Raw genomic sequence first — 20,970 nt, 5'->3', positions numbered from 1 at the left:
AAACAATTGATAGCAAAGAGCGAGTCTGAGACCACGAATTTATATAAATTTGTGGTGAGCTTTAATTTTTATTTTCGTTATTAACTCTTATTATTGAGAGAACCTCAATTAATATTAATAAATAAATAAATAAATAAAATAAAATAATCAATTTTAATATTTGATTACTTTATTTGGTGGCAACGTGGACAAAGTAAGACCAAAGCCCGTTGTTGTCGTGTTGCGTGATTTAAGGAGACACGTTGCAATCAAACTCTCCAAGGAATTCCATGTTAGACTGTTTCTGTGTTAAGAACGTGGCTCAGCTCTTAGCCCATATCATCGGCGGCTGAGCCAAGACAAGTGAGTTGGTGACACATTCCCTATTGTTCTACTTAAATTATTTAAAGAACCGCACATAGTAGGACTGTAATCTGGGCGGGCTGGCCCCAACTCATGGGCTTGGGCTGAGTTATGTAAAAGATGAGTTTAGCATTGGTTAGAATATTTTAACTCGATTTCAATTTGGGTTGAAGTCGGATTGATGGTACGAGCAACCCGATTCAACCCGAACCTGATGTCATATATATATATTAATTATAGATTTTTTTTATTTCATCTTATTATGACTTGTGGACAATTAATTAACATTAATGGTTCATCTAAGTATTACATCAATGATGGATTTGAAGATTGTATGCAGTTTTATTTACTAATAATTTTGTTTTGTATGTTGTATTTCAGAAAAATACAATTTTTTTTTTCTAATCAAAATGAAATTAGGGTTATTCAACGAGCCCAATTTGACCAAACCACCCAAAATCACTTAACTTGGGCTAATCCGAACTCAACTCAATTTTAGAAAATCAAAGTTGGGTTAGTGAGCTTAAGCCCGCCATTACTTGGGTTGAACCTAGGTTTACCCTCTAACTCGGCCAGATTGCAACCCTATCATAGAGGAATTTCATTATAAATGATCCCTAACTTTGGGGTGGTTACTTGATTTCTAATTATTGAACTTTTTTATTTCTTAATGCCCCTCAACCACATTCAATAATTGAGATCGACTTTTTGAATTGTCCAAATCGACTTTTGATTCAATTATCGAGATTGATTTTTGCAACCATTGAGATAAAATGATTATAATTGTTGATTTCAATGATTGGACATAAATGAATTACTTTATTTTCCAATTAGTTTCTATTAGTCTGAACCACGAATCGGTATGAAATGAGCCAATTTGCAAAACGGTTAGTACTAGATTCGTAAAATCAAGCGAACCACAAACCCATCAGGTTCAGTGAATCAAATATTTTTTAATTGATTTTTATTTTTTTCATTGTTCATATTTTAAATTTAAATTCTTTTACTAATTTATTTCTATTTAACCTACAATTTTTTATACTATAATTATAATTATAACTCGTATACTTGAATTATATATATATGCACAAGTGAACCAAGCTAGCAAACCGAAATGGGAAACCAAAGCGAACCTGAAAATGAATTTTCTCTACCTACCCCTATGAACCGGGTTCATTTTAGATTGGTGAACTACGAACTCCGAACTCCGAACTTGAATTCAAATCGACGAACTAGGTAACATAGATCAATATCATTGATTTGTATGATCTATATCAATAATTTAAATTATTGATCTTGATAATTTGATCTTGACATCTTGTAGGGGTGAAGGGTATTAAGACCTTACTAGTAGGGTTGTTGCCTTTGAAAATCCCCTGGAATATCCTTCCACCTCTACTATGAGACTAGAATGTTCCTTTACCTTTGACCTTTTCATATGTGGATAGGAATATATCATATGTGGATAGGAAAATATATATATATATATATATTATGGTGATTTAGAAATGACCCTCTCATTGTGGTGAATATTAGAGATACTCCCGTGTTTTGAAATTGATGCAAACCTCCCTTGACCTCAGTCTCCTTAAAATGATAAATTAAAAATCCAAGTGCCATCATCTTTAACCTCTAACTAAAAATCTTTTGATTTTTCTTTCCAAAATCAATCATCTTCAAGCTCTCCAATCTCCATTGTACATTTTGTTTATAATCTACTCAACTTTATCTTTATTCATCTTTTCAACCAAGAATTAATCTTTTACAAAATATCCTAGATTTTTCTATTCAAAATTGCATGGTTTCTATTTCTCCAAAAATCTATTGGTTTTTTCTTCCCAAAACAAATCATCTTGAAGGTCTTCAACATCTACAATCTCATTTTCTTTCATCTTTTTTTAGGAACCAAAAGTATTCCATTCTAGGGATTACAAAATTAATAAAATTGAGATGATTGGATCCACCTAAAAATCGGTTTGACCTTATTAGCCAACCTTGCCCCAATCGATTTTACTATGAGGTTCGGTCTAAATGGCCGACCCCTTTATCAGTTTCCACTATGAGGTTCAACCACTTTGGCGAAAAACCTATTGGTTTTCATCATGAGGTTCGATCTCTCTTACTGGTTTTATGATGAGATTTGGCCTCATTAGCCAACCTTCCAATTAATTTCTTCATGAGGTTTGGCCTTCTTGTTCGATCCTTCTATGTATTTTATCAAGGTGATTCGGTCTCCTTGGCCGACCCTTTATGTGCTCCCTCAAGGTGGTTCAGCCCCTAGGTCGATCCCTTTGTATGTTCACATGGAGAGATTGCTTAGTAGTTGATGTTGCTATTGTTACTATTCCCCCATCCTTTTCATCATTCTCTTATTGCTACTAAGGAAATTGATACATTAAGATAATTATGTAAAGCTACCCAGGTAGAAACATAACGAAGTACTGATGTACCATCTCAAATAAAACTATCCAAGTAGCAAAAATCATTGTAGCTAACTCTATCACCTAGGTAAAATATACATGATGTCCAAAAGAGTTACAATCACATAATTTGACTAAGTCAACTCGAGGAACTGAATAACCACTGAGTTGAAGAAGTTACATAATTAATATCACTTCTTAGGTAAGTTACAAGAACTATGAGGAATGAGTCTTCGTTATCATCAAAGGATCATATGTATTTATTACCATAAATGCTAGACAATATGGGAGAATGGTTACAACTGAGTTTATTATTCCCATTAAAGAGTACATGAACTCTATAAATAAGGAGATTTCTCCTACTTAAACCCAAGACACAAGTCACACAAAAATTTCATGTTCTAATTCTCTTCTTTTTTTGGTCTGTAATCTTTACCAATTTCTAACTTGATCATTGGAGGCTTTTTAGTCGATATCACACCGGTGTCTTTTCAGGTGAAGCTTGACTAATAAGATGACTAGAAAAAAAAAACTTACTAAAAAAGACAACTAAAAAATTCATTTGTTGCAACACGAAAATTGAGGATCAATAAATTAAATATTACACAAATCTTAAGGAGTGGGGATCTAAAAAGTCTCCTACAATTTTTCTTGCCTCATTTGTAGAAAATCTTACATTTTTTTACCTAGATTTTGTCGTTTTACCACAAAAATCATATTTAGTCTTGAGATTTGAAGGTGACTTGAAGTAGATATAATATTAAGGTTGATAATGAGGGTTAAAAATTTTATTCAAAAAAGCTGAAGATGACTGATTTTGAGAAAAAAAAATCTAATTTTTGGGCTAACGGTTGAAGACTTAGGTCAAAGACATTCATTGTTTCAAAAGTAGAGGAGTTATCAAAACCATGTAAAAATCTATGGAGTGTGGGTATAAATATTTATTTGGATTAATATAAAGACGTGTTTGAAGCAATGTTTTAAAAATTGAATTCATCCCACCGAGTATATGTCAAATTGGTTGGTTCACAATCCAATTTGGTTGGATTGATATATTTTCATGAAAAGATGTAAAAATATGCATACATTTTTTAAAACTCTTTTATTTATTAGATTCTTAAAAAGGATAATACTCATAAAACCCATGCTTCATTAGTTGAATCAAATTTATTACAAAATACGATTGAGCACAATCTGACCACTGGTTCAAATCAAATTTTAAAACATTGGTTTGAAGTGCTAGCTAGCCTAGTTAGTAAGGTCTACGGGTGATGATATCATAGAAGAAAACTTATTACACTAGAAGAAAATTACCCTAAACCACGAGGGATTGGCTCAATGGAAATTTCAGACCAATAAGCAGTTAATGCCTGTAGGTCGTGACTACAATACCCTGCATGAGCATTAATTCATTAGTGGCCACTAGCGAGGGCGCACCCTCACTTACTTGGTGCGTGTGATGTGCGTGCATTTCATGTGCCTCGGGACTAGTCCTTGGACAAGACCATCGTCTATGGACTGGGTAAAACCCAAATACAGGACCCGTCTGTTCTCTATAGGGATACCAGCTTATCAAAGTTAGAAAAAAAATTACCTTAATTATAAACCATCATATAACATTACTAATGTTCCAAGAAAGGAGTTTATCCTAACTGTTAGATTAGGATCCCATCTAATGAATCAGATAATAGATACATAAATAAATAAAGGGTATTGTTAACGTGTACCCTAAGACTATATTTGGATTGAGAAAAGAGGAGAAAAACTCAAGTTTTCTCCACCATGTTTGGATTGTCAAGAGAGAACTTGGGACAACTTTGAAATTTTAAAATATCTTAAAAGAGATCTTCGGACAGAGTTGAAATTATAAAATATTTTAAAAGGATTTTTCTCATCTTCTCTCCACTTTTGGAGATAAAGAAAATTCAAAATTTTTTTTCTCTCATCTTCTCTTTAATTCTTTTCTCTTCTCTCCCTCACTTAAAATTCAAACAAGAGAAAATGTTGAGAAACTCATATATTTTTTCTTCTCTCTGTTTCTCTCAATCCAAACATAATAGCCTCAGGGCATGTGTTAAAGTGCATTAAATACACTTTCAAAATTGGATTTTGTATAAAAAATACCATCATGTTCCAATTTCTGAAGTGTATGTATTGCACTTGAACCTGTGCATGGGCCCACATTAACATAACCCATGCTTATCGAAAACCAAATCCTTAGACAAGATCCGAAATTATTGAATTGGAATGGATCGGATTTTGAATCTGATCCAAGACTATGTTTACATCAATTTACTATTGATGTTAGAATCACAGGGTGTATTATTAAATGGGGGTATCTAAAAATTCATAAAAAATCGGAGGGGGTAAATGTCTAAATAACCCCACCAAAACTATCTTGAAAAGGTTGAGTTTGGTGGAGCAAAACAGGCCCGTCTCTTCGCAGCTCTCAAAGTCCCAGATAAAGACAAAAAAGACACGAGAGAAAACGGAATGACACGACACGAAACGAAACGCTAACCACAAATATCGTATCGTAGACATCGGCTTGAGTGAAACCACTTGGCTGCTTGAAGCCTTCATTTCTACTTTCTCCTCTCCTCTCCTCTAAACCACATTAAATACACCTCGACGAAGCCTTCCTCTCTCTCACAGAGATATTTGTAAATATCTTCGGAAGGAAAAACCCTCTCTCTCTCTCTTCCATCCGTACGAATCGATCGACTGAATTCGATCGTGATTTTAATTGTGGACCTTGTAGTGGTTGTGAAATTTGAGCTTCATCTCTCCATCTTGTTTAGTTCGAATCAATTGAGGTAAGTTGGAAGTTTTAGGTTTTTTATTTGCAGAAATTGCGATCTTGAGCTCTGATCGTTGATTTTCATTTTCTTTCTGTTGATTTTCTGCTGGAAATGGTGATTCTTGTTTCTCCTGCTGTCATGGATTTTGGTGGAGTTTTAGATGTGATTGTTTGGTTTCCTGTGTTTGATTTTGCTGGAAACAGTAGTTTTGAAAATAGGTCCTCTTTCACTGTCGTATGTTGGTAAGTAGTCAATTATTTCGTTTTAGGAGTAAATTTTGTTTGATTAAAGTCGAATTAAAGCTTGAAGTATCTGCATGATCGGTTCATGAAGATAGTTGGATCTTCGCAAAGCATTCATGGTTTCCTAACTCGGCTTCAAAAATAGGTTCAAATTGGCCTTCTTTTTTTTTCGTTTCTTTTTTTCCTCTTATTTTGAAAAACTCGGTACCCGGTTTGATTGGGGCGAGTTGGACGAATCTCTTGTCCAAAAATTGTTTCAAATGCCAATTTTTTGAAAACTCACTGAGTCCGGTCGAGTCAGAAGACTCCGAATCGGTCCATCAACCCAGTTCACATTGGTCAAATTTTTTGAACACTCGTCCAAGTCAACTTGACTGGTTTGGAAGGGTTTGACTTGGCCGGAGGCAGATAGTTCCAGACGTTTCACATTGGTCAAATATATATAGCCCAAGTCAACTTGTTTGACCGGTTTGGAAGGGTTTGACTCGGTCTGAGTCAGATAGTTCTGGCCTGTTCAAACTGGACCATGGTTTTAAAACTCGTTTTGACGTCTAGTCTTGTCCGTGAACCAGACCGAGTCATCTCAGATGAGATATCCGATTTATTTGAGTTGCCACAGACGAGATTTAAAAAAAAAGCCTTAAAATTAGAATAAATCATGTCTTTGAGATGATTGTCAACTTGTCTCGTTGGTGGATGATACCGAGACAACTCAGATGAGTCGTCTCAGTGTCGGACAAGATTTAAAACTATGAATTGGATTAATTAGGTATTTTTTTTATATGGGTAAGCTGGACTTGAACCCGTGACTTCAAAGTTGTTTTGCAATGTGTCAAACCAACTGAGCTATGGGTTTGAGCCTTGGATTAATTAGGTTTTGTCTAACTGCCTAAATTTAGGATTAAAGTTTAGACTTTTGAGTTCAAAGCAGAATCTCACAAAGATTATGTTGTTTGAGTTTTATGGGTCCACTAGTAAGGTTAAGCATTCAGAGACCAATGTCTTGGGGACTAATGCATTCACTTTTCTCATCATAAATTTATATTTTATTTTGATAATAAATATTGAAATTCTAGAAAAATTAATTATTTCAATTGAAATGCTCAAAATCCCAGGTAACTAGGCTGAGATTTTCAAAATATCGTCCGAGTTGTATGGTTATCTTGTGAGATATGTGAATCTTGAGATGCCGTGTAAATCCGGCTCATTGGTGAACGATACTGAGATGATTTGGGCGAGTCATCTCAGTCTCGGACGAGATTTAAAACCATGATACTGGCTGTTGGAAAATTGGTGTTCTGTCTGTCACTTGACGTTTTGTTCTTAATCCTGGCTTACCTTAATGGAATGCATGCTTTAAGGAAGAAAATAAGTTTTGAAGACCACCTGCCTATGGCAATAGTATGGTCAAAAGCATAGTAACAATGTACGGGTTTGGTAATTATTCAGTGAGGGTGGTTCAATTCAGTTAATTTGAATAAATTTGGAAAAGTTTCGTGATAAAATGGGCAAAATTTTAGAGATTATACAAAATATTTTATTGGATTTCTTACCAAATCCTATCAACTTCAATCTCTCTAAATCCCATCTTCTTCTTGATGTTTTGAATGTTGAAAAGACTACAATTTTGGAGGTGAATGGTAAAAACATCATATTCATGATTAATTGAGGGATTGTCGATTAATTCATCAATTCACGAAACTAATCAGCTAACACTTAATTCAGAGAATTTTATGAAAAATTTGGAAAATTTTGTGAATATGATCAGATGTGATAATTGGTTTACACATGGAACTAGAGACATTTCGTATTAAACAGAAATGCTATATATGCGCTTGAAAATGATGGGTCACAAAAGTTCATCCGTCATTGAGTTTTTGATCATTAGTTTGGCTCTCATGAGCACCGAAAGACACCTTACTGGATGGGTGGTTATACCACATCTTAATTTTTCTTCACAAAAGCAAGACACTTTTGTGAGTGGCTTGTCTACGTTGCACCACACTAAATCCTCAATTACTGGGCTATATTTTTGTAAAAAAGAAATTACGGAGAATGGTTCAAAGTTCCTACTTTATTTCAAGTGGATTCCACAACATATTTAGCTCATGTATTGGCTTTAAGTTCCTTTTCTATGTGACAAATGTCAGTGATACAGCAATGCAAAAACTATTTTGGGGATTAGGGGAGGGGTTGACACACATTTAGCGATCGAATCACATTGAGCCAATCTCCCATGAGCCAACAGATTTTAGGGGTGATCACTTCAAGAAATTTGATTATGATATCCATATAAAAGTCTGGTTAACTTCATTGTTGTGAAAAATGAGGCATAAAAAAGAACAAAAATTGCACACAAACACAACAATTTATGTGGTTCGGCAGTGTGCTTATTATGTCCATAGATCAGATCAAGAATCCAATCTTACTATCTTCTTTTGAGTTTTATATAGCCTAGAGATATCTAGCCAAAAACAAGAGAGTAGAGAAAATGTGTCTGCCTCACCAAAAAATAGAAACCCCCATGAAAATATTCCACAATTGCCTTTGTGAACCCCTGAGAAATTTGGTCTGGGGTTCCACCCCCGAGCCCCTGGGCAGGGGCGTGCTGCCCCCTGCACCCCCGCAGCTCAGCGTACGCCCAACATAATACAAGACATTTACATAACAATTGTTTCATTGATTCTATTTCATGTAGACATAATATGCCATTCTTTTTATTCTGCTTCACATCTGTTCCATTGGTTTTTAGTGTTGAAACATTGTTTTTCAATTACATGTAGAACAATGACATGATTGGCCAAAGTCTGGACTCAAACAACTGCCTGATGAGATGGAATTACCAATTACCCTTTCAAAGGTGGATGGTTTTCACATCTAACAACTGAAATTTCCATCATCATGCTGAATCGTACTGTACAGACTTATTGTGACAGTGATGCAAAAACTGAGGAGTCTAAGCATCCTTTCCACTCTGTGTGGATGGCTCGTTGGATGCAAAGAAGCTGTAACTCAGCATCACAGGCTAATAATCATTTTTTAAAAGATCATGATTCTAAGGAGGGGGCAGTGATTGCTCAAATTGCCGAGCCTAGGAAGGCCAAAAGGTTAGCCATAGATGGGAATCCATGCCATGTTTCTGAATACAGGAATGCATGGCAGTACAGACAAGGAAATTTTGTGGTAGCATCTGACATTCCCCAGTCTGCTAAAACAGCTGGAGCATTAACTGAAGCCAGGAGAGTTGAGATCACAGATGAACCACTCGTGATGAAATCTGGAAAATTAAGAAATGCGAACATCAAGAGAAGTATCGAGAATGCTTCGGCTCAAAAGAAAGATCCTGTTTTTTGTGAAAAACATGCATCCATGACTCAAACTGATGACAATTGTGATTATGGTACTGGCACTGTAGGGGCAAGCAAGCCTCATTTTCCCTCAAGAACACTTAGACTATATGGCTTGCCTGCTTTAGGCCCTTTTCAGGATAAGCTTACAACATTTGAGTCCTTTATGCGAGGAAAGGGAGAAACCGATCATTCAAACCTTTGTGTAGCATCAAAAGAACAGTTTGGAAATACTAATTTTACTCATATGGAACATGAACACTGCAATTATCCTAGCTATTCTACGTTTTTGGTTTGTGGTAAGAAAACGGATAACCAACTGGTCTCCCGAAAATCCGAAAGTTCGTATTTTGGGGATAACACTGAGGCCTTGCAACTACAACATAATCCTTCAACAAGCAATTTCTGTTTACCCGACCACAACTGTCCTGCTGGGGTAAGCAAACTTGGAGAGTTTTACCGTGGACAATATCTGTTACACAGAATGCCGACATGTTCCATTCATGATGTGGAAAAAGTTCAAATATGCACCACTGTGGATTCTATGGAGGGAGAACCCGGAACTATTCCAAAGTTCTCTCAAACAACCCACCATGTGTTGCTCACAAAGAAGACCGGAAAGCCAATGATTCAAGATCCAACACTATCCACCACATTTGACAGGAAGGCATTCCATGAACTACTTACCTTACCTCCTGGTTTTGATTCCAATGGTAGGTGTGGAGTAAAGCTTCAACTTGTTGGAAGCTCCACTGATAGTGAAGGGAAGGATGTTAGAGATGTAAAGACTGGCTTTCTTGGTTTAAAGGATGAATCATCAGATGAAACTGATACCATGGACATCACTGCTTTCCAGGCGAGGAACTCTCTTCTGAGTATGTACCTTTCTCTACTTTACATATTCAGGACTTACTTTAAGTTACATTTTAATTATTCTCTCTCAAGTACTATGGAATGGAAGATACTGATTGTTAATCTATTTAGATGCGTAGGCCTTCATACAGTTACAATTGTAATGTGTACAACCTTATGAATAATTACCTTAAGAATGAAATTTGTCAGCATGCACAGTTTACGCACCTAATGAGGCCTTTCTTTTATTTTACAGGTATAGCTTCATCCTCATCAAATAAGGTAACATTGACCTTTCTATTTCTGTTTGAATTGTATGGTCCTAGCTTTGTGTGCTTGAAATCATGTACGCTGGTGTGTTAAGATCTTTTACTTGTAAACCAGGGTCTTTAGCGGCAGGATCTTCTTTTCAAGGTCCCGCTTCCACTCTGCATCTTGTTCTTTCTCCTACCATTTCCCAACTTCCATCTGTGTATTTTCTTCATTTCTTCGTGATTTTCTTACCATTGTTGATCCTTTCTTTCTTTCTGTTTTTTCCTTTATACATTTTGGATCTCCTAATCTATCATCTATTGTACAGGCATACGTATATGCATACACACCATTTGGCCACGATAGATTACACTACTATCATGACATCGATGCTCGACACATGGCATAGGGTGGTCATTTTTCCAGTCTGTCAAATGTTGGACCATTTCATGGATCAGTTGCAATCCGGAGACAAACACACTTTGAATGATGTTAACCATCTGTGAAGCACCTTTATAAGAATTTTTGTGGCCATAGTTGAATGGGAAAAGGTGCTCAATCATCATCTACTTAACAATGACATGACACTACTAATTTTCTTTTTATAAGCATGGTTCAAATTATCGGAATATATCAGCCTATACCGATATGAAACATTGAATCTTTCGGGAATGTATCGAAATGTTTTGGTTGAGGCAGTATCGGTTTTTCTCTTGATCAAAACATTGCCTTGAGACGAGATTTTCAACCTTGTTTATAAGTATGCTTTTAGGGTTTATTCCCTGTCAAAGATATATTGACATACAAACACACCTGACATACATTTTATAATGATTTTCTAAGAACTTACTTCTGAAAGAGAATTGGAATTATCAATCCTCCAACAGAACCAAAGTTTTATATTAGAAATTGCTTTATTTAGCTATTATTTTGTATAGAAATGTTTTCTTTTACATTTCAAGAACTTCTTTCCTTGTTTTTATTACAAAAAAAGATTTCTGAGTTTAGTTAAAATATATTCTTATACATGCATTCGGTATGTCGAGATTTTGGGCTTTTCTATGGCCCTGTGTCAACACTTTGTACCTGTATCAAACACCAAAACATACGCCTGCCTCCTTATTTCAAAGGTCATCATCAATATAGATGATCTAGATGTTGGGCAACCCATTGGATCATACATTACCCGGTTGCGTGTATATATGTGATATATGTGAATAAGATATTAAACATCCAATTCAGAGGGAAAAAGTTCACTGGTTGGATAGTTGGGGTCTGAATTGAGTTTTATGTTGTGACGATCATGTCATTTTGTGTTAAATTAATATTTGAATAGATTGGTTGGATGACCATGTGTGTCATGTGTGCAATAATCCGGTCACAATTGAGTGAATATTGAATCAATGCCTTGATTCCATCATGCTCAACTTTGACCATCTGACTTGTTGGTTTGGATGGTCATAATCTAGTTACACATTCATTATTTTTCATAGTTGTCACTGTACAAACCTTGTACAAGTATTTGGGATTGTCTACAAGAAATCCTTTTTTTTTTTAAATCCAGAGCCAGCATACTCTTCATTAAAGCACACACTCAAACCATTTTCTCACTATATCGATCGATGACCTCTTTGGTCTTCCCCTCTAGTAGCACTCGACCAAGCATTTGAGCAGTGTTACAAACCAACCGGCTCTTTGTTTTGTCACTTATTGGCGCTACTCCTAGGTTCCCTACATCTTGTTCATTTCTGAATTTATATTCCCTATAATCCCCAATTAATTGATCTCAATTTCCTCGTTTCAGCTATTTTCATTCTGTTCATATCTTGTTCTTGCTTGCCCAACTTTTTTTTTTTTTTTTGTAACCGAGGGAGTATCCCATCAACACTCTCAGTAAGTGTGACAGACTAATCTCCCTTGGGGGCCCCACATGACCAACCCCACACGAGTTTTAAGAGGATGAACCCAAACCCATTTAAGTGCCACACAAGTTGCTTGCCCAACTTTGTGCTCCATAACAGTGGCTGGTTTTATTGGCGTCTTATATAAGTGCATCTGTGGGACTTCTTCTAACTGAATGAACCACACCCCATGTTTTTTTGAAGACAGAAGACGCTTGCTGTTTCATCAGAATGACACTTATATTTTTCTAGACTTGCATCATATCATGTTGACAGTTTTTTATGGTTTGTGTTGCGTATTTGCATTGAGAGGTCAATCTTTATAATGGGTATGGTCACACTTCTATATGCATCATAGATCTTTGTTTTCTGTTCAATTTTCAATGGTAGGATTAAAGGTAGCTACTGTAGTCTCTGCTTTCTAACAATTGTACTGCTGTCCAGGCAAAAGTGGTGTATGACTAAGGAACACTTATCTAAGGTTGACTTTTGAGTTTCGTCTATAAGTAATTTGAGGATATTTTAGAAATACCCCCTGTTAAATTGGTGATATTAGGTTCATCTCCTTGCAAAATGCAATATTATGTTTACCCTCCTCGACCGTCGGTCAACATTGTGTTTTCTTGATGATTTAACACTGAAATTTTGTTTTTGTTTTTTCAAAATTCTCTTCAAATACTTGAATTATTAAATCAAAATTTGGAAGAAAAAAATCCAAATTTCACTGTTAAATCATCAAGGAAAAGCTCTTCAACTTACATTCAAGGTGGGTAATAGGGGGTTAGCCTAATGTCACTAATTTAGTAGGGGGGGGGGTGTTTCTAAAATACCCTAATTTTAAGGAATCTTACGCTTTACACCATGTTTTGATTCTGGGTTGTGGATTTACTGATCAACATTTGTGGCCATTGAATCTGCTAACGTGGACGTAGATATTAATACTATGTAGTTCTAATGGTGTAACCTCTACATTTCAATCATAACCAGGTGCATATTTTGCAGGATTTCATGGTGGACCAGAGGCGAGCAAGATCTCAAGTGAGGATGGTTTCACTAAGAGAGAAAACTAAGAATTCAAATTCCAGTCTTCAGCGAGATAGCCCTCTAGAAGACCCAGAGCTGAGCACTAGATGGGTTAAGCGTCTCAAGTTGAGTGCTTCAGATTCTCCTGCTCATGGTACTCGGAATATGAATATCAGAGATACATCATCCAATGAAAAAGTTACCAAGATCTTTGGCCAAGTTGTTAGTTATAGAAGACCCAACTCTGAGCCTACAGTGGGTGATAGAAAGTCCACTTTGATGAACTCAGTAAAGGAACGTTGGGACCTATCCTTGTCACTTTCTTGGATAAAGAGATGGTGTCATAATCGAGCACCAGCACCACTGATGAAGCCAACACCACCAATTGCTTTTGAGCCACAAAGTTTAAAAGTAATGTCAGATGACTTCCAAAGGAAGCATTTTCCAAGCTTCGCTGCTATGGCATTGATGGGGAAGGCCCTGAGCGGTTTCCAGGCATGTGAGTTTCATAAAAGGGGGTCTTTTGTAGTTTGGAATACTATGGGTTTTTGAGAATACTCTAAGCTGCACCATAGGAGATATTAGTCCTCCGAAGTTTGCAAGCAATATAAGGAATAATCATCAATCGTTAGGCCCAGTTTCTTTGACGATGGAGGGTGGTTATTTAAAAGGGAGAAGATGAGGTGTCCATGCAGTCCATCACAAGCAAAATTGAAATTTAGGGTTGGGAGGTTTGGAAGTTCGGTGCTGCATTGGTATGTGTCCTGCCAATGTTCATATTTTCCTCTGCTTTAAGAAAACAAGAGCTTGTATAAAATCTACTAAATGAGCAAACAGATCACCTACCACTTTGTCAACAGTTAAGCTTTTGAGATTCGAGGACATAAGCATGCTCCTAGTTTCCCTTTGTTGGTCCTAATTGTTTTTTTTTTTTTTTTTTTGGGTTCTATTTTTTTTTTAATTCAGTTCATCTTTTTAATTGGTTATATTATATTGTCGTCGATAAGACATTTAATCAATTTACCAGTTTAAGCTGACTAGTTATTTGGGAGACCAAGGTTTTAGTATTCTATCAGGTGTTGAAAAGCTTCTGATCGAGGCTCGGTTAAGGGAAGGTTTACTTGATTCTAATGAAAAGGTAAAGTTGTGGATGCTTGAGGAACTTAACAACAAAACAATGGCTTTGAATCTCAAGTAACTTGATTTGATGAGGATTTTGAGTTTAATCTAGTTTTGAGTTTTTATTTTTTTGATGAGGATTTTGCAAAAATTATGATAATTCATTTTTCAAAAATTATGATAATTCATTTTTACGGTGACTGGTATCCGCGTATTTGATAGAAATCATGTAACTTGTGGATAATTTGCATTGAAGGTCTATTGTTCGCCTCTTCTTTGATGGGTATGAGGATGAGAAAGATGTTGATAATATAATCAACTATGCTACCTTGATTTAAAATACATATGTCCTAGAATTTGATGGTGGTAACTGATCATCTGTTTCCATTCTTTATTTAACAGGGTTTCTGGTACACCAAGAGTCCTAAAGGGATCATCCATGCTTCCTTGCTGAGGTAAAAGTCATTTACTGTGTTACCTATTTTATGAGATTGGGCTGTTTTCACAAGAGTGAGTTTGTTTGTTTGTTTCTTTGAACTTACATAGATGTCCTGTCCTACTAGTGAGTGTACAACCATTTGAATATCATGTTTTCTTTGTGGTCTAATACTTTCTATCCCTTTATGAATCTGGTCCAATTAGTTCAGAGATGCTAAATTGTCTCTCTTATGAAACAATTGGGTAGTTAGAGAAGAAACCCAGGTATGAATAATATCAGCTTGATTTCACCTAGTCAACTCGGCATCGAAACTTGATGGAACCAACTTGTTGAGTCAGCTTGAAAATGCATAGAGTCAGAAACCCAATGACTATGGTTACCAAATTCAAAGATTTAAAAGCTGTGATTAAATTGTTTTCCCTTTTTTAATAATATAATTTAACAATTTAATCGTAATTGTTATTTCTATTAAAAATTCATGATTAAATTGAAAAACGAAAATGGATTGGATATCCACGTATTAAAAATTACTTACAGAAAACACAAGGGCTATTTGCTCAATTGGGCCCAACTACTTCTATATTTCAAATATGTGAAATTTATTTAAATTATTAATATTAATATTTTTAAAATTGAAATTAGATTTTGTAAAGGCTAAATCCATGAAAAGATGGGCATTCTATCAAAAACTTTTAACAGCAAGAGAGTGCAATAGAAAAATGATTTCTGCAATCACAGACAAATAAGAGGTTTTCTCTTGGAACAGATTGATAAATCTCAATTTAAGTTGGAAAACTGGTAACATTTCAGATATAATATACAACTAATGATTTTCGATTTATTCCCAAAACTCATAATCTTTAACCTCCCGAAAATAAAATTTTGAGGGTTAAGTATTAGCTTCTACCCTTCCACGATTCTTTTCTTCACAATTTTGCGACTTATTTGTGCTGTGGTGGTGGTTTGGGGTAAGGGTTGTCTTTAGGGGCAAGGCAAGTCCATAAATAGGGCCCAATACAAGCAGACTGGGTGTCGAACCATTTTTTTTAAACCCTTATCAGCCTAGGTTTGGGTTATGATTTTGAGGCCCATTTAGAATCACCTCATCTTCAATTCTACACACCTTTAGGAGATTTTGAGTTGGCATCATTATTATCTAATTCAATCCAAATCCAATCCAATTAAACTTGGACCACCAGCATTGGATGGAAAAAATTCCAATTTTCTAAACATCCAAGTATTAAAAAAAAAACATTTTCAAAAATAAAAAAAACCGAACTAGAATTATGTCTGATATTTAGAATGGTAAGCTGCTGGACAAATCCAGCAACCAAATCAAGGGAAGTGAGAACGTCATTAGCTTGAGAGCATTTAGTAATACCAACCTGAACTGAAGATCTAAAACAATGCAACCAATAATATCTCAAACCTTCTACCAACAGACTGAAGCATCATCAATACCCACCCACCCAACCACACACACACAAAAAAAGTTTTATCAAAAGATAACCAGAGCATAACATTAAAACTGTTTAGCTGAATCAAAATATTTCACCAGTAAATAAAGCAACTAGTTCCTTCGAAATAAAAACAAAACAAAAAATAAAAACAAGAGTTACTGAGATTTAGACACTAAGCATTTGTTGCCCTCGTGTAAATCTGCTGGCTTGAATGGGCTGAAACCATCCTGATCAAACCTCTTGACATCAATTCCTTGATCGCTTTCCGTGCAAGTGACCCATTAATCTGTGCAACAATACAAATTAAAGAAATAAAAAAGAGCATAAGATCTTGATAATTTAACTAAGAAATACGAAAATTGTTTTTTCACTATCAAGTATGAAACCCTATTATTGATCTCTAGGAAAGTTGTGTTTTTTCTTTCCTCCCCACTCAGGCATTATGTTTGACATCCCTCGGTAGTAACTCTAAGAATAACCCCCCTTCGGAGGGAGGTAGACTACTGGTAGTAGTTGTATTTTTGAAAATCCCACAAGCCTATGGAAGTTGAAGACAACCATTCATGGCCACCGTTTGAAAGTGGACTGAGGCAAGAGGTCTAAAAACACCTCATAGGATGGAAGTAACCGTAAAGGGCTGCCATATTTGAACATCCCCAAGCCCAATGAAAATACAGATGAAACCCTTCATAATCGAAGTCCCTAGATATATGGAGGATATTTGGAATCAAAATCCCAGGGAAGTAGAAAAGCTCTTCAATACAAATCCGCTGGAAGTAGGGAGCATGGTTTAAATATTAAAATGTATCGGTCGATATATATCAGTATCAACCACATTGACTCCGAAACATTGAATGTTTTGGGAATGTATCAAGTATGTATCGGCTGATACCGTATCAGTTTTTTCATTAACCGAAACATTCAATCAATACGACATTTTAAACTTTGGTAGGGAGGAAGCTCTTCAGAGTCAAATTCAAAATAAGAATGAAACTCTTCCAGATCAACTCCTTTAGAAATAGGGATACAATTCCTTAGAGTCAACACCCCTGGAACTAGGATAAAGGTCTTTGGTGCCAATCCCTATACGTATTGATGAAGCTACTCCAAGTTAATCCCTATGAATAAGTCCAAAGTGGCAGTTCAGATTCAGATCACTGTCGGATAGCAATGCACATTCAGAGCATACCCTTAAAATATTGACTAAAAGGCAAAAGTCATCTTGAACCGTCATTGAGGGTATTGTAAGGTAAATCGAAATCCCTGTCCACGGTATTTTTTTGTTTTATAGATGAAGGGAAAAACACAACATAGGGGAAGATGACCAATCCAAGAAAAGCGAAAAAAACATGAGAAAACAAACAACGAGCTAAGACTAAGATATTACAAATAAAATTCCAATGGACTAAAAAGTCCTCGAAGAACACCCCTTTGAACTCTTTGAAGATTTTACACCAATGAAAAAGCAACCCAAGAACTGATAAGATTAAACTCCCGGTTTGATTGAGTACATCCTTAAGAAATTCTCACATTTCTTTCTTTCCATATGTTCCACGTGATCACAAAAGGGGTTATACTCCAAATCAATCTTTTGGAGTTACGAAAACTCATACCCAGTTGTAACCATTCCCCAAAGATTTCTCTAACCAAGACCGGAAGACAAAAGACAAAGATTGTATGATTATCAGGTTGTTACAAAATTTCATGGCTGAAAGTGGACTGATTATCTAGAGTTATTGCTAACAAAGTAGTTGAGGTACTCTAAAGTAATTGCTTATGAGATCCCCATGCCAAAGGCCAAATGATCGTAAATGTTATAAGAGTATATGGCTTAAGGTGGGGTGATCATCCAGGGCTATTATTGATGAAAAGGTCAGGGTGATCATCAACACAAAGAATATTGCTGGAAGTTTTTGTAAGGTAAAATTGGATTATCTATTGAGCATTCCATAAATCCATACCACAAGCAACCCAATATATAAAGAAACCAATGCATGTAGTGTTCAAAAAGCTTGAACATCTTGAAAACAAATGACTATAGCAGTTAAACTTGTTCGACATGTTGCACTTTAAGACGTTTGTATACCTAAGATATACCAAATTTTGTGTGCCCTGAGGTTAAATGATCTATATCTTGACGTCAGATGGTATCGATGTTGAAGACTATAGAAACACGAACCCATAGCAGGTCGATCTATATCATGAGGCAGTCATTTCGCACATCAATGCTATTGAAGGGTTATTGCTAATCAATGACCATTATGGCTATTCTGAGAGTAGACAATTACCCAAATGTCTTCCTTCTTCATTTCTCTTCTTCAATAAATCTGTTTTAGCTATCAAAAATTTAAAAAAAAAAAAAAACCTAGATGCCACACGTTACCTCAAAATACACCTGCTTGACCACTTTAGGTCCTGATACATTATGACCAATGGTCTTCCTCCTATTATAGGCAATTGAGATGCAAGTTCACAAAAAGACAATATGAAAGATTTTGTAAATTTGAGATTGATTGGTCCAAAAAGAATTGGAAAGACAAAATTTTGAATGAGTGTACATCCTACAAATCTAGGTAATGAGATTTGAGACTTAAGAAACAAAGATGGCACCAGGGGATGTAGTTGCCAATTTAGTGTGACAAACCTCATCAACAAATCTTGTGTTGCCTAATACTTCCCTAGATTTTTGTTTATTTGGTCATCTTTTTCAAAGTCTGGTGTGTTTAAGAGTGGATATATTGGTTTCCACATCTGTGATTCAATTAGTTGGGGAGGAAGAATCTCAAGGAAATGACATGTAAAAAAATCAATCCCTCTCATTATCAGCATTATTTTCATCAATCTTCATTGCACATCCCCAAACCATAACTCATAATCTCTTGAATGGACACTCATTACAAATTTGTCTTTCCAATTCTTTTTGGACCAATAGATCTCAACCTCGCCAAATCTTTCTTTGAACATGCATCTCAATTGCCAAATAACTTGTGCTACAAAGTGCAGCAAGTATTGGTCAATATTAGAGATACCCCTCAACATTTTGGTCAGTATTAGAGATACCCCCATGTTATGATTAACAACAAGACACTCCCTATTTTGGATTTTGGTCAATTTAGAGATACCCATGTTTTCAAACTGATGGCATGCCCCCATTAACCTAGGTCTTCTTCTCTGAAACTAACATAAATGACCTAAATGCCCTCCACAAACTTAGTTCGTTCTACAGTTGGGGCCATGAAATCGAACCGACAAACATTCCCTAACAAAATGCAGATGATATGTGTAAATCTGACAATTTCATAGACATTTCCGATTAAATAAATAAACTGTTGATTTGAAAACTTTGCACACAAATAAGAAACTACAACTACTATCAACCCCATATCTGAGGTACTAATCAGCAATTCTTCATAAATTACTAAACCAAGTCCACAAAATCTTTAAAAAACAACAACTACACAATAGATCAAAGAATAATACCCTTAATCTGTCAGAGAGAATTGAAGGAGTGATGAGCTTGTATTTAGGAGCCTCAGAGAGAAGCTTATCATAGGAAGCCTGATCAAATAACACCATATTGTTCACTTTCTCCTTCTGCTTTCCTTTGCTCCATTTCTATAAAACACATCAAATCCCCCAAAAAATTTCTCTCTCAAATACACAAATCAACAAAAAAAGAAGAAGAAAGAATTAAAGATAGATCTCGATTTAGGGTTTCGTTTTTTTAACCTTTTTCTTTTGTTTGCCACCACCAGATTTAGCGGGTTTGGAAGAAGGAGGAGGAGCTTTCTCCTTCTTTGGCGCCTGCAACAAAAATCATAAAAATCCATTAAACCAGTTTTGAAGATCTGAAACTCGGATAAATTTAGCAGAATCACTAAAACCTAATTTGGAGATTTAGGGTACAATGCACACCATCTGCTTGTAGTGGTGAATTCGTAGGCGGAGAGTAAGGGAGATTGCTAGAGGAGCTTTAAAACCCTAAATCCTCACTCTGTAGATTTTATTTATATGGGAGAAAAAATAAATTTCTTTCATGACCTACCATATTAAATTATCTCTTTATTTTCAACGACCTCGATCTCATAATCAACTAAAGATCAAATGTTCCAATCGACCATTAAAACTCGGTATTTTGCTTGTCTCGTCCCCACGATTCCGAGTTGACTCGCCCGAGTCATTGTCTTCACTAGTAATTGTTTGTGAGAGCTGCTATTGGCACCCCAATTAAAAATAAAGAAAATGATGAATCTCCATTTTGTGCACTGAAGACGATGAAGTTTCTGAGTCCTGTACACTATTCATTTTAATTCTTAAAACAAGTTTTTTTTTTTGTTTGAATTCGTCACTTATAAAATCAATGAATTTGTTGATAAAAATACTAACGATTTTGCCATGTCAACAATCTCATTGGTAATTTATCAACGAATTTGTTGATGATAAATGTGACGAATTCACTAGAAAAATATGTTTTGAGAATTAAAATGATAAGTGTATCAGAGCTGGAATTTTGACATAAGTTGCGTATGTTTTGAGAAATATCTTTAAAGAAAATAATTGAAAGGTTGAGAAAAAATAAAAGTTGGGGTGCCAATAGAGGCTCTATAGTTTTTCTCATACTAAATTTATATTTATTGGGCTTAGGATTTTATATGAGGCCAATCATAATTGTAGACAACTATTGAAATTGTTTGGACAAGTGTTATAATGTTTTGTAAGGGTTGTTCAGCGATATGGATTATCAAATTAGCAATCTAACGACACAGACTTAA

At 35.5% G+C, this 20,970-nt stretch overlaps 2 protein-coding genes across 6 annotated transcripts; one reads left to right on the top strand and one right to left on the bottom strand.

Moving 5' to 3' along the window:
- Positions 1 to 5,284: 5,284 nt before the first annotated feature.
- On the top strand, positions 5,285 to 14,906 carry LOC147405108 (uncharacterized). 5 transcript variants are annotated; one of them, XM_086441251.1, is made up of 5 exons: positions 5,291 to 5,578; positions 8,589 to 10,027; positions 10,261 to 10,286; positions 10,389 to 10,418; positions 10,585 to 10,804. In XM_086441251.1, the coding sequence occupies exons 2-4, from the start codon at positions 8,707 to 8,709 to the stop codon at positions 10,395 to 10,397; spliced, it is 1,356 nt and encodes a 451-aa protein (XP_086297377.1). In that variant the 5' UTR covers positions 5,291 to 5,578; positions 8,589 to 8,706; the 3' UTR covers positions 10,398 to 10,418; positions 10,585 to 10,804. The 5 variants fall into 5 exon arrangements, with proteins under 5 accessions (XP_086297376.1, XP_086297377.1, XP_086297375.1 ...); XM_086441249.1 differs by lacking the exons at positions 10,389 to 10,418; positions 10,585 to 10,804 and adding exons at positions 13,160 to 13,935; positions 14,702 to 14,906 and having other exon boundaries at positions 5,315 to 5,578; XM_086441248.1 differs by lacking the exons at positions 10,389 to 10,418; positions 10,585 to 10,804 and adding exons at positions 13,160 to 14,318; positions 14,702 to 14,906 and having other exon boundaries at positions 5,315 to 5,578.
- A 1,325-nt stretch (positions 14,907 to 16,231) lies between these two features.
- On the bottom strand, positions 16,232 to 20,240 carry LOC147405107 (small ribosomal subunit protein eS25y). Its single transcript, XM_086441252.1, has 4 exons — positions 20,114 to 20,240; positions 19,928 to 20,002; positions 19,679 to 19,813; positions 16,232 to 16,484 (listed from the first exon to the last, which is right to left on the bottom strand). The coding sequence occupies exons 1-4, from the start codon at positions 20,114 to 20,116 to the stop codon at positions 16,371 to 16,373; spliced, it is 327 nt and encodes a 108-aa protein (XP_086297378.1). The 5' UTR covers positions 20,117 to 20,240; the 3' UTR covers positions 16,232 to 16,370.
- Between the last annotated feature and the right edge of the window lie 730 nt (positions 20,241 to 20,970).

This window comes from Akebia trifoliata, chromosome 4, assembly GCF_017979445.1.
Source record: "Akebia trifoliata isolate Shusen 1 chromosome 4, ASM1797944v1, whole genome shotgun sequence".
Lineage (NCBI taxonomy): Eukaryota > Viridiplantae > Streptophyta > Magnoliopsida > Ranunculales > Lardizabalaceae > Akebia > Akebia trifoliata.
This window is presented reverse-complemented; position numbering and strand designations above follow the sequence as displayed.

Coding starts and splice junctions, on each gene's coding strand:
- LOC147405107 (XM_086441252.1), bottom strand. Junction 19,814..19,927: donor GTGGCAAACAAAAGAAAAAG/GTTAAAAAAACG, acceptor TGTGTTTTATAG/AAATGGAGCAAAGGAAAGCA. Junction 16,485..19,678: donor TTCTCTCTGACAGATTAAGG/GTATTATTCTTT, acceptor ATTGTTGCACAG/ATTAATGGGTCACTTGCACG.
- LOC147405108 (XM_086441249.1), top strand. CDS start 8,707: ATGCTGAATCGTACTGTACAGACTTATTGTGACAGTGATGCAAAAACT. Junction 10,028..10,260: donor GGCGAGGAACTCTCTTCTGA/GTATGTACCTTT, acceptor TTTATTTTACAG/GTATAGCTTCATCCTCATCA. Junction 10,287..13,159: donor CTTCATCCTCATCAAATAAG/GTAACATTGACC, acceptor CATATTTTGCAG/GATTTCATGGTGGACCAGAG.